Source organism: Balaenoptera physalus (genome assembly GCF_965194825.1).
Source record: "Balaenoptera physalus genome assembly, chromosome: 15".
In the NCBI taxonomy this organism is placed as follows: domain Eukaryota; kingdom Metazoa; phylum Chordata; class Mammalia; order Artiodactyla; family Balaenopteridae; genus Balaenoptera; species Balaenoptera physalus.
This window is the reverse complement of record NC_138894.1, coordinates 14,686,137-14,699,342: the sequence shown is the minus strand read 5'-3', so window position 1 is coordinate 14,699,342 and position 13,206 is coordinate 14,686,137. Positions and strand designations below refer to the sequence as shown.

The following is a 13,206-nucleotide window of genomic DNA, read 5'->3' as shown; positions in this document are numbered from 1 at the left end:
GGCTTATATGGAACTCCTGGGGCTCCGACTTGGGCCCCTCCTCTGGCTTCTGCTCTCATTCCCCAGACTTTAGGCAGGGACCCTGAAGTCACAGTTCCTGGCACGTATGTCTGAAGGTGCAAAGGTAGTCAAGGAAGATCTAAACCTTGTGGGAACAGAGAATATTCAACCAATTTGGTATGATCAGCATTTAAATCAGATGTTTGGGGAAATAAAAGGGCTGGTGTTCATTTTGAGAGGGAAAATAAAAGTAATGGAGAAAATTGCAATCATAATAAAATAAATAATTTATTTCTGTTCCCCTGCATACTAGTTATCTATTGCTGTGTAACAAGTGACCCCAAACTTTAACAACTTAATGCAGGAGCACTTAACTTTCTCACAGTTTCTGAGGGTTAGGACTCTAGAGCAGTTTAGCTGGGTGATTCCCTTCAGAATCTCTCACTAGGTGGCAGTCGGCCAGGACTGCATCGTCTGAAGTCTCACCTGGGCTGGAGGAGCTACCTCTAAGCTCACTGGTGTGGCAGTTGTCAGGAGGCTTCATTTTTCACCAGTGGGTCTCCTTATAGGGCAGCTTACACATGGTACCTGACTTCCCCCAGAGCAAGTGAATAAAGAAACATAGACCAAGATAGAAGCCACAGTGTCTTTTATAACCTAATCTCAGAAGCGGCATAACATCACTTCTGCGGCATTCTATTGGTCATGGAGACAACTCTGGTCCAGTGTGGGCGGGGGCATACAGGGGGTGTGAATACCAAGAGATGGGGATCATTGGCTGCTGTCTTCATTCCTTAGGGCTGCCCTAACCAATTACCACAAACTTGGTGGCTTAAAACAACAGAAATTTATTCTCACACAGTTCAGGAGATTAGAAGGCTCCCGTACTCCCTCTGAAGGCTCTGGGGAAGAACTTGCCTCCTCACTTCTGATGGTGCCCCAACCATTGGCACGCCTTGCCTGGTGGCACTCTACTCAGCCTCCATCTTCTCATGGCCTCCTTCTCTGGGTTTCTTTCTTCTTATAAGTACAGAAGTCCTACTGGATTTAGGTTCACCCTCATATAGCATGACCTCTTAACTAATTGCATCTACAAAGACCCTACCTCCAAACAAGGCGTGAATGAAAAATATTGCCTGCCACATCAGTAAACAAAGGATGTGGCAGCCATCAAGCCATCACATTACAGCTTCCCCCAACGGTGAGCCCTGAGGAAACTCTGAATGAGAAAACACAGGATACTGGCCCCAGATAGCTGAGGTGCATATCAAAGGAATGATTCCAGTGAGCCCAGAATCTTGCATCTTCCCATACATAGAAAAGCGCTGAATTCCTTAACTTGAGATGTCTGATTTTCTTAAATTCACGATAATCTTTTGATGTTCCAACTACCTGGTCTTTGTTGCAAAAACTCCTATATATCCTGGCTCCCCCCTTGCCTCTTCGGAGCAGTCCCTTAGAGTTATCTGAGAGGCTGTCTTCCAGGCTTGAAGCCCTCAGAATGCCCACCAAATAAAACATAACTCTCAACTTAAGGTTGTACATTTTTCTTCAGTTGACAAAGGTCACAGTCTGAGGTTCCCAGAAGGACATGAATTGTGGGGAACAGTATTCCACCAGCCCAGGAGACCCCTTGGAGACTGGATCCCGCCTCTTGGAATCTCAGAAGACTGTGACCAATCCAGGTCAAAGCACAGGATTGTTGCCTGTACGTTACCACAAAGCATGAAGGATTCCCACCGCTCCCCCGACCCTGACCCTGACCCCTTAGGGGTTTATCTTAGGGGTTTACCTTTCTGCAAGGTTTCACATCAGTAGTGCCACTCAGCAGAAAAGAAAACTGTGAACTAAGCCCCAAATCTCAGAAGGATTTGTCCAAACTGGGAAACAGGTGGAGGAAGAGTGGCCGTGTGCCCAGCCCCTCCAAGGTGGAGGCCCTGAGAGCAGAGGCCGGTTGATCACCACGGGTCTCCTCCTACACCTCCTGGCCCTGCCCAAGCTGGCCCGCCCCGGGAGCCCTGGGGGCATGTTGCCCTAGTCACACTGCTGGAAGTAGAAGTCAGTGATGGGGCCGTCCCAGCTGGTGTCCTTCAGGAGCTGAGTGACCCGGAAAGGCTGGTCCACTTCGGGCACGGTGCAGAAAAACCAGCCCGGGTAGGCGGCCAGCTCGAAGCTAGAGGTGAGCCCCGTGTCCCGCCGGTAGAATGTGAATCTCTTGGACTCTTCGGCACTGTGGTAGAGCTCCATGATATTCACTGGCTGCAAGCAGAGGGCACGGCAGGTGGGTGAGGGGTAGGAGCTGGCCCCAAGGCACAGGGAGGCGGAGCCATAATTAACAGAACCCTGGAGGGAGAGGAGCCCAGGAAGCCGTGGGATCAGCATCTTTGACTTAGTGAAGCCACGTGACGAGGCTGCCCCGACAGGACCCACCTCTAGTTTCAGGGTCGGTTCCTGCCCCGTCTCACACGACAGGCACTGGCTCCCACCCTGGACGCCCAGGATGACTGGAGAGAGCTTGGCATCCAGAGACCGATTGGGGACAACGCTGATCTCCTCACCTAGAGGAAGGAAGTGGATGCAGGGACCTTGGCTGCCCTTCCCTCCCTCTGCCCGTCATGAGCTGTATCAGGCATCCTGTCCCCAGGCTGGACAGAAGGGGAGCCTCATAACAGCTGTCATGTAGGGAAGGGTGGTCTCCTGCCAGCTGGTCCAGTGGAAGTCAAGGCAGATAGCACACGGTACCGCCTCCCAGCCCCACGCTCACTCCAGGGTCAAAAGTTCGAGTCTTCTCCAAGCCCCAAGGGAGACTGACCACCTCTTTGAATGCCCCTCGACCTTCCAGCCTCTTTTCTGTAACCTGTCTTGATAAGCCTCCCGTTAGAGTTAGTCGGTATCTTTCCACCCCCTGTGAGATTCCTGAGAACAGAAAAGGGTCTCATTTTTCCCTGTAAAATCCCTCCATCACACACACACACACACACACACACACACACACACACCACACACACACTCAGCCTCACAGAGGGCTCTGCCTGGCCCCAGTGCCCAGTAAGGGTGTTCTAGGTGAGTAGGTGTGTGCCACTCTAGAGGGAAGGTCCTGTCACATGGTGTGCAGCAGTGTGAATGAGCCCGAGGCCAGCGGGTGACACCTGCTGCTCTGGGCCCCACCACTCTGAGTGACCGAGGACCCTCAGAGTGCCGAGAGGACCAGGGGTAAAGGGGCAGAAACCCACTCCCACGTGGGAGTGAAGGTGTAGAGAGCCTGCCTTCGTGCTCTCCTCAGCACTGGCTCCCAGAAAAAGGGATGTTGGACCCAAGTCCACCTGTGAGGAAAGGACAGAACAGCCATCTAGGAAAATAATCCCACCTTTGCATAGAGGCTTCCGGTGGGACTGGGGCATGGCGCCGTGCTGGAAGGTGTGGTATTTTATTCGTCCTTGCTCAGAGCCCGGTTTTCTGTTGCCCCGTCTACTGTGTCAGGCCCAGGGTCTGTTGGCTTGTGCCAATGTTTTTAAGCCCTCTTCAGGCCCCCTCCCCTCAGAGTATTTAGAAACCTAGGGAAGTAGGGTCCTGTTTTGCCACCAACCTTTAATGACCTTCCCTGCTTGCAGCCCTCCGGCTTGAAGCTGGTTATCGTGCAGATAAAGCACCTTCAGTCTTGCATCCTTCAGTCTAAAACATCAGGACAGGATGGCACTCAGGGCAGGTGGTGCGTGCTCCAGCTCGCCTGGGCTCTGGAGAGTCCCCCAGTCTCAGGCACTGTCACCCTCTCTTCCCACTGAGCCAGAAGTAATGGCGTAACCTTCTCTCCCAGCCCTGGGGGCTCATGCCTACCACCGGGACAAGGCCACAGCCTCCCATCTGAGTCTGGGGTTTGCCCCTTCATCCTATTCAATCTTTTCTACACTAACCAGACTCTTCCCTGTGTCATGTTGGAAAAGAAAGTAAACTGAGTCAGAGTCCTGGGTTCTCATCCTGGCTCTGCCACCATCACTGCTGAGTCACAACAGACAAGTTATTCACCCTCTCTGGGCCTGAGTCTCCTCATTGCTAAACTAAGAAGATGGGATAGATGCTGCCCAGGCCTCTTCAGGATTAAAATGCGCCTTGATTAACTTCCGCCTTTACTTCTGCTTGGTGCATTTACTTCCACTGGCCACATAGTCTCTACCACGTGAGGGATTTCTTTACATTTAAAATTCTTTCATTTTGCTTTTCAAATTTAATTCACACCTACAATCTCAGTTGATTTTCTGACATCCTGTGAGGCGAAAGCTGTACTCTAAAGGGGGTTCCTCCAGATGTGTACAAGTTGGTTCAATGCTGACTAAACACAATTAAACAAATCTCTACTTCAAAGTGACTAATATGCTGAGTTGTGCTATGGTCCTCTTTTAAGGGGGCCTAGAAAGCATATTTCCCACATTTCCTTGACCGAGGAGCACCGCTGTATAAAGCCACTCGTAGGACTGGGGTTCCACAGAACACACCTTGGGAAAAGCTATACTAGACTCCGAGTTCAGTGAGAGCAAGATTCTTCTCATTCACTGTTGCAAAAGTCCAGATCATTGCAGAGCCCCTGGCTCAGCACATGCCAATGGACAGACAGACTGACTGACAGAAGAGTTTTGCTGTTGCTCTTTTGTCCCAGAGGGCAGCAAGGAGGTAGTGGTTGGACTGACATCTCTTCACTGCAGTGGGTGGTAACAGCAGGGCTCCAAGCCGGGCCTCCTAACTCCCGTTCTCGCTAGGAGGGATGAGGCCACAACCCCCTCTCATCAGGGAACTCCCAGGAGAGGGCCTGCCCCCGTCTGAAGAGGCTGGAAGAACTTCTCTAAGGACAGGCAGTTCACACCTTCCCAGCTGCCCACCCCACCTGTGGGACAAGCGCAGCGCCCTCCCCGGAAAGGCTGGATAGCAGGTCTACCCAGAACTCACTCCCCCCAGAGGACGCGGCCCAAGCAGAGGCTCAGATACTCACCGGAAGCACAGCGCCCCACTCAGGACCATCTCGAGCTTCTGGGTGTAGACTCTCCTATTTTGAGATAACAGAAAATCTTAGGTGGAGATAGAGGCTGAGCTGGCAGGGGCCTCAGTAAGCAGCCTCCTGAGCCCCCCAGCATATGAACAGCCCCCAAGGATCAGGGGATTCTAGGTCTGGGGTCAGGAGAGGTGAAGCCCAGCTCCCCGGAGGACACCTCAGAATGCTCCTTTCTCTTGGCAGGGCCCGTGGTATCCGCCTGCTCCTCCGAGGTTGCCTCAGCCCTTTTAGTGATGCCCTAGGGAGGGGTCCCTGAAACTGCCTCAACCCCAGGAGGAGCAGGATTTCCAGAGTGATTTCACACCGCCTTAAGCTTCCAGAGACACCTGCTGCCCATTATCTCTCTCAGGGAGGGAAGCTGCTGGAAACAGTCTTCTTCTAGCAATTCTGAAGAACTTCCAGAGGCTTTCCAGCCCTTAGTGAACACTCATGTCCTGGGCATCTGGCCCTTCCAGACCCAAGGGTATCATGCAGAGAGCAGCTCAAGGAAAGCAGATTTTAGAACAACCCCCTTTCCTCCTTCCTCCCTCCCCTCCCTCCCCTCCCTCCTTCTCTCCCTCTTTTGTTCCCTCCCTCCTTCCTTTCCCTCTTTCCTTCCTTCTTTCCTCCCTCCCTCTCTTCCTTCCTTCCTTCTTTCCTTCCTTTCTGCCTTTGCCAGGACTACGGGAAATGCTGGAGGTGGAGCTCTCCTGCTTAGCGGATGTTAAGTCAATGTATTCATTGTAGAATAACCTGAAAATCCATATTGACAAAACAAATCAAAACACATGGATACTTATCTCCAGTGCGTGCGTCATCAGCAAACCAAGGACAACAGTTTTTCCTCTGCACATACACGCCTGTAACCATCGCAGCTTTACACACGACTGCATCCCAGAACCTACACTCATTTCAACACGCTTTTTTCACGTAGCAAAATAGCAGAATCTCTTTCCATACCAAGTATAATGATATCAGAACATTGAATAGCCATATAGTATTTCATTCTACAAATGCAACATCATTTATTTATAGCAATCCGTTATTAATAGTCCTTATTGCTATTATGTGTCATTGAAAATCATGTTGTGACAGACATCTTTGTATCAACATCTTTGCTCAAGTGTCTGATTATATCCCTTGGAAATAAAACCTAGCTTGGGCCATCTATGACTGATCTTTCTTCAGTACCTAACCGGTAAAATAACATGTGACTGTGTAACAATTCATGTGGTTTTAATCCATCCATACACTCTCTGTGATGGATCTAAATGAAGGGTAAGGGTCAGTGCATAATGACAATTTAATTTTGTCTTGAGTACAACTGATAACCATTTATTGTTAAGGTATACCTTTTAAAGAAACTGTGTTCAGGCTCATGGGCTAAAATGTCCTTAAAGTGTTCAAAAATAAATAAAATATCAAGTTGTTCAAAGGATAGAAAAATAACTCATCACTCATAATGCCACTAATGTGATAAACACCTTTCAGAAAATGTAGAGGCTTATGCAAAATTGTTGAATTGGCCATAAATTGACCCAACAGAAATAACACTCTTTGTGCAAATACTTGCAAAAAAGAACAAAAGAAAAAAGAAACTCCAGAGGGAGTTGGCCATTAGGCAAAGTGGCTTTAAGCAAACAGGCTTTCATTTGCAAAGTAATAATAGAGAAGAAGATTTTGTTTCCCCTAAAAATGTAAAATGCCATCTGCCCTGGTTGCCCTCTCTGATCTCCTGACCCCAGTGAATTGCACCCCAGGACGCTGCACTCTGCTAATAAAGAATGAAGCCAGTATGTGGTTGCCCCCCCACCCCGGGATGCTGAGGGTACGGGGGGATGTCTCCGCCAGCTCCGTCTACTCCACGATGTGCATAACAGGGGATGGATACAGAGTGGATGGACGGGACAACAGATGGATGAGCCAGGAAGGTGAAAGTAAGAAAAATAAAACAAGCCCCTGTTAAGAAAAGTTCTCCAAACTTGAAAATAAAACACAATGATGACATCATGTGCTGTCAGTGTCATACTGGAGCATCCTCAAACAGTCCCACCAACAATTGCTCAATTCCCTGGGGAACATCTGTCTGCGTTTGACTTATTAATTACCATGGATTAGATATCAAACTCTGTGAAGTTAGATGTGAACTAAGAGAAGACTGATAAATTTCAAATGATTTCTGCCTGATAGAAAAGATAACCCCAAAGGGTACAGTTGGATTGCCTTGTAATTCATTAAGCAGTTTTTTTTTTTTTAATCTAAGCCAGTCTATTCCACAATTTCTTTCCTGACTGATCAGATAAACCTCTGTTCCTTGACTTATCTTTTGAATTAGCTTTATCATCCTGCCAGTTCCTTCATTTATTAATAAAGATAAATCTTTGACACATGCTCACTATGTGTTTGTATGAGAGTCATGTTTTGGGTTTTTTGAAAATTAAACTGGCGTAAGCTAAAACAATGTTATTTTGCCCCAGACTCACACACCATGTGTGGTGGCTTTAAAATATGTCCACAGATTCTTTGATACTCCACCCTTTAAGAGGTGGAGCTTAAATCTCCTTCCTTTGAGCGTGGCTGGACTTAGTGACTTGTTTCTAAAGAATACACTATACGGTGGAAGTGGTAGCATGCCACTTCTGAGGCTAGATGGTAGAAGGCATTGCAGCTTCCCCCTGGACCTTTCTTGAACCACTCACCTGGGAGAAGCCAGCTACCGTGTCACAAGCAGCCTGCAGAGAGGCCCACGTGGTGAGGAACTCAGACCTCTTGCCAACAGCTCACTCGCAAACCTTCCAGCCCCATTAGCGCCATCAGATGATGCAACACTGTCTGACATCATAACTGCCACTTCATGAGAAACCCTGAGTCAGACCACCCAGCTAACGTCACTTTTCAGATTCCCGATTCTGAGAATCTGTATGAAATAATCAATGTTTGTTGTTTTAAGCTGCTAAGTTTGGGGATAATTTCTTACACAGCAATAGGTAACTAATACACTTTGTCATCACGACTGGCAGTTCCTGTTTCTGTTGTTCCTGTTGTTTTTTCATTCTCCAGTCTTCAGTGAGTGTCCTCCCTTCTTAGGAAACAGCTCAATACTTCACAGACTTTATAGGACCATGGAGGTGCCCAGAAGCTGTCCCATCCTGCAGAGGGGTAATGTACCCCAAGGTGACTTCTCACCACCCTTGAGCAGCAGCACACATTCACCAACAGTTTATTGTAGTAAAATGGTAGTTTTTTATTAAGAAGATAAATTTAACAATAATTAAAATAAACAGTATTCACTTGGTCTTCATTATGTCCCCAGAACAATGTTTAGTGATTGACCTGAATTTTCTCATTTTGTGCTCAGAACTGCCCTGTGTGGTAAATACCATTATTATGTCTCATTCATGGGTGTGGGAACCAAGCATAGAAAGATTAACTGGTGCCTCATATTAGACCTGCAATTTGTATTAGAGTCAGAACCAAACCCAGGAAACCCAAGTCCAAAGCTATTGAGCCCAAGACACAACGCACGAGTGAGAGTGATGGTTTCACAATCTGAGTCCAATCCCATCAGGCCCCTGCTCCCCACGTCTCTGGGAGTAAAAGGCAAGTCTTCACCACACTTCCAGAGCCCCACAAGATCAGGCTCTCATTAACTGCTGATCTCATCCTTTCAGCACCTCAAGCCACGTGAACCTCTTGCTCTTTCTTGAACAAGTGGGACATGCTCTTGCTTCAGGGCCTTTGCACTGGCTGTTCTCTCAGCCTGGAAAGCTCTTCTCCAAGATATCGGCATGGCTCACTCCCTTACTCCTTAAAGTCTTAAAGCTGAACTGTCACCTTCTCAATGAGACCTACACTCATCATCCTATGCTGCTCTCTCCTGCTCCCACATTCCCCTTTCCACGCTCCATTTCTTTGCAAAGCACTCACCATTTGTAAGCACACTGAATAATTCAGGTGCGTATTATCTGTATTATTTATCAGCTCCCCTGCCAATCCTGCTGGAAGATAAACTCATTCAAATGGAGGTGTTTTCTGTTTGTTCATTGGCATATTCTAGGCACTTAAGGTGGTGCCTAGTATACAGTAAGCCTTGAATTAATAATGTTGCATTGACATCGAATGGATTACATGCTGTGCCACGTAGAAAAGGCCAGAGACTTGTCGAACATTTTGTTCACAATTACGATTTTATTTCTCAGAGAGTTTTGATGCTTCTCGCCCCTCATTCTCTTGATGTAGCAGTTAAGACCGCAGGTGGACAAACTTTGGCCTGTGGGCTAAGATGGGCCCACTGTTTGTTTTATTGGAACACAGCCTTACTCATTTGTTTACACAGCCTATGAATGCTTCTGTACCACAATGACAACAATGAATATTTGTGACAGAAACTGCATAGTTTGCAAAACCTAAGATATTTAGTACCTGGCCCTCTAGAGAAAAATTTGCTGAACTCTGGTCAAGATTGTCTGGATTCAAGTCCTAAATCTGTCACTTGGGACTTCCCTGGTGGTGCAGTGGTTAAGAATCCGCCTGCCAATGCAGGGGACATGGGTTCGAGCCCTGGTCCGGGAAGATCCCACATGCCGTGGAGCAACTAAGCCCGTGCACCACAACTACTGAGCCTGTGCTCTGGAGCCCACGAGCCACAACTACTGAGCCCGAGTGCCACAACTACTGAAGCCCGTGCACCTAGAGCCCATACTCCACAACAAGAGAAGCCACTGCAATGAGAAGCCTGTGCACCGCAATGAAAAGTAGCCCCCGCTCACCACAACTAGAGAAAGCCCGCGTGCAGCAACAAAGACCCAATGCAGCCAAAGATAAATAAATAAAATTTTTAAAGAAGAATTTTTAAAAATCTGTCACTTATTAGCGTGTGTCTTTGGACAAGTTATTTAACCTTTCTGTGTTTGGAGTCCTCATCTGTGAAATGGGGATAAAAATAGTACTTACTCATTACTCAGCCATAAAAAGGAATGAAATTGGGTCATTTGTAGAGACGTGGATGGACCTAGAGACTGTCACACAGAGTGAAGTAAGTCAGAAAGAGAAAAACAAATACCGTATATTAACGCATATATGTGGAATCTAGAAAAATGGTACAGATGAACCTGTTTTTAAGGCAGAAATAGACACAGATGTAGAGAACAAACATAAGCACACCAAGGGGGGAAGGGGGAGGTGGGATGAATTGGGAGATTGGGATGGACATATATACACTAATATGTATAAAATAGATAACTAATGAGAACCTGCTGTATAGCACAGGGAACTCTACTCAATGCTCTGTGGTGACCTAAATGGGAAGGAAATTCAAAAAAAGAGGGGATACATTTATACATATAGCTGAGTCACTTCACTGTACAGCAGAAACTAACACAACACTGTAAAACAATTTTACCCCAATAAAAAAAAAATAGTACTTACTCAGGAGTGGTTGTTAAGATTAAATGAGTTAACGTACGTGAAGTGTTTAGAACGGTGCCGGGCACATAGTAGGTGCTTAAATGTCAGCTATATCATCGTCAGCATCATCAGCTACCTGGCCTTGGGAAATTTGCTTCATCTCTCTGATGTAATGATTCATCTCACCTCCTTTTTGTTTCTCTATAAAGACGAGAGTAACATCCACCTCATGGGGCTGTCATGAGGACTGGTTGAGACAGAGTCTGTGAAGAGCACGGTGGGCACTTAGCACAAACCCCCAGACGTCTGCTTCCTGCCCTCTCTGTGTTTCCCGGTCTCCTGCACTCGTCCCCAGGTACTTAAAGAGGAAACTGGGAACATAGCAGAGGCCAAGTTCACATTCACCTAAATCTGGGGCTGGTTCAAGACCAAACACTTCCTTGCATGCGCTAACGTGCTTACCTGGGCCAGTGAGGGAGAAGTCCCCGCCTCAGCCTGGCTGAGAGGCCACAGCACAGGCTGTGGGATTTCCAAGAAGGTTAACATTCGCCGCACAGTCACTTTGCCCGGCACCATCTCAAAAGCAGTACAGGCATTGTGCCGGGGGTCCTGTGAGAAAAGTGCTATTCTCATTCACATTTGACTGATAAGACGAAATCAGGCTTCGAGAGTTTGGGTCACAAGGTCACAAACTAGTAAGAGCTGGACCCAGTATTGGTACTCTGGCAGTTCAATTCCAGACTAACTCACCCCCATCCCCAACTGTGAACAAATAAACCATGGAATTCGTTCAGATTCAGGCAATAGAGGATAGGAGGGCAGAGCGGGAGGCTAGGGGACCTCCCTGCCAGGGGTCTGTTTGCAGGAAGGACCAAGTCTCGAGAAGAACAGGAACTCTGAGAAAGACGGTGGAAACCACCAATTGGTCCAGAGACAAACGGCTCCAATACAGACAGTACAGTGGCAGACATCAGGATGGCAGGGATTCCTCACTCCTTGGGGTGACTTCTGGGGGCTTAGAACATCCATGAAGGCCCCACCTGGCACAGGAGAGATGGTGGTGATGGGCAGACACAGCCTCCAGGGAGCCCTGAGCAGAAAGGGACATGGCCCTGGACTCCCACCCCAGCTCCAAACACACCCTACAGTCAGCGTGGGAGCGACAGAGGGCAAGGTGCCTCTGGGCCCTTAGCACGTCTGAGGAAGACTGGGTTCCCCGTGAAATCACAGGGAGGTTTGAGGTCCGGGCGCTGCAGCTGGGTGTTGAGCCAGAAACGTGTGGCTTTGTTTTCCCCTCTTAGTCCCGTGTAATCTTCCAGGGTGGGAGGGCTGGGGATGGGCCAGTTCTACAAGCTGGGATCTGGGAGCGTGTGGGTGACGCCCGAGGCAGGGGGAGGCCCTGTGCATGTCGTACCCACAGGCAGTTTCTCCTGACTGAGTCATCAAGGGCGGGGCCAGAGCCGCTGGCAAGCTCTTTATCCCAGATCCAGGTGAGACCCTCCGGAGCAGGTCCAGGTGCTTCCCTCGTCTGCACCTCAGAGGTTTCCAGAGCCTGAGGACCCCCCTCCCACGGGTTGTGTGGTTTGGCCACTGCCAGACTTCTGTCTGCGGAACAGCTTGGACTTGAGCCAGATTCTGGACCTAGCGTGAAATTGGAATTAAACCAAAAACGTGGAAGGGAAAAACCAGCAGTTCAGGAAGATCGCTGGTCTGGCTCCGTTCTCCCTGCTCCCTGGGCCCTCCCCTCCTCCTGCCTATCAGCGCGTAGGCTCTGTGCGCATGACTATGACCTCACCAGAGAGAGCGCTCTTGGCAAGGCTGGATCAGGCAGGCCACACTTGGATGCATCGCTTTCAAACATCCTGCGACCAATCCATGTAGTCTTTGCCCCTTTCCACCAAGGACTTGAAGCAGTGGGCGCCCACAGCAGAACTAGGAGGGCTAAGGGGAGCTGCATCGGGGCTCCCTGGGAGAAGGCCCTAAGACTTCCTTGGCTCTGTCAGTGACGCTTGGCACAGAGAGGGCAAAAGTATCCCCTTTCTGAGCTCCTCAAGAACAGGGACTATTTCTTATACATATATATATACATGTATGTGTATACATATATGTACATATATATATATTTGCTGTTTTGGGTAACAATTATTACATAGGTTTTTGCACATTGTCTTTCCTAATTTTTAAAAATTATTATTGTATTTAATTGTGGTAAAATACACATAACATAAAATTTCCCATCCTAACCATTTTTAAGTGTACAGTTCAGTGGCATTAAGCACATTCACATTGTTGTGCAAATATCATCACCATCCATCTCCAGAAATTTTCATCTTGCAAAACTGAACCTTTGCGTCCATTAAACAATAGCTCCCCATTTCTCCCTACCCTCAGCCCCTGGCACCCACCATTCTACGTCTGCCTCTGGATCGGACCACTCTAAGTACCTTATGTAAGTGGAATCATACAGTATTTGTCCTTTTGTGACTGGCTTATTTCACATAACACAATGTCCTCATCCATGTTTAGCATGTCTGAGAATTTCCTTGCTTTTTAAGACTGAAAAGCATTCCATTGTATGGATACACCACACCTTATTTATCCATTTATCTATTGATGAACACTTGGGTTGCCTCCATTTTTTTGGCTACTGTGAGTAATGCTGCTATAAACATGGGTGTTCAAATATCTATTCAGGTCCCTGCTTTTAATTTTGGGGGGTATATTCCCAAAAGTGAATTATTGGTTCATACAGTAATTCTATTTTTAATTTTTTTAGGAAC

At 47.8% G+C, this 13,206-nt stretch overlaps 1 protein-coding gene across 3 annotated transcripts; it reads right to left on the bottom strand.

Annotated features, from left to right (window-relative positions):
- Window positions 1–269: 269 nt before the first annotated feature.
- On the bottom strand, window positions 270–10,874 carry IL36RN (interleukin 36 receptor antagonist). Of its 3 annotated transcripts, XM_082426946.1 has the most exons (6): window positions 10,448–10,874; window positions 7,720–7,937; window positions 4,982–5,035; window positions 3,587–3,672; window positions 2,431–2,558; window positions 270–2,259 (listed from the first exon to the last, which is right to left on the bottom strand). In XM_082426946.1, exons 3-6 carry the CDS (start codon window positions 5,008–5,010, stop codon window positions 2,035–2,037), a joined length of 468 nt encoding a protein of 155 aa, XP_082283072.1. In that variant the 5' UTR covers window positions 5,011–5,035; window positions 7,720–7,937; window positions 10,448–10,874; the 3' UTR covers window positions 270–2,034. The 3 variants fall into 3 exon arrangements, 1 of the variants encoding a protein (XP_082283072.1); XR_014254076.1 differs by lacking the exons at window positions 2,431–2,558; window positions 3,587–3,672 and having other exon boundaries at window positions 2,145–2,259; window positions 10,448–10,873; XR_014254077.1 differs by lacking the exons at window positions 2,431–2,558; window positions 3,587–3,672; window positions 7,720–7,937 and having other exon boundaries at window positions 2,145–2,259; window positions 10,448–10,870.
- Window positions 10,875–13,206: the final 2,332 nt, after the last annotated feature.

What these genes read in the sequence shown, in the direction of transcription:
- IL36RN (XM_082426946.1), bottom strand. Translation starts at nt 5,010, where the DNA reads ATGGTCCTGAGTGGGGCGCTGTGCTTCCG. An exon ending in AGCAGGGAAGGTCATTAAAG is followed by an intron (nt 2,559 to 3,586) that starts GTTGGTGGCAAA and finishes TCCTTCCTCTAG; the next exon opens with GTGAGGAGATCAGCGTTGTC. An exon ending in AACCGACCCTGAAACTAGAG is followed by an intron (nt 2,260 to 2,430) that starts GTGGGTCCTGTC and finishes CTCTGCTTGCAG; the next exon opens with CCAGTGAATATCATGGAGCT.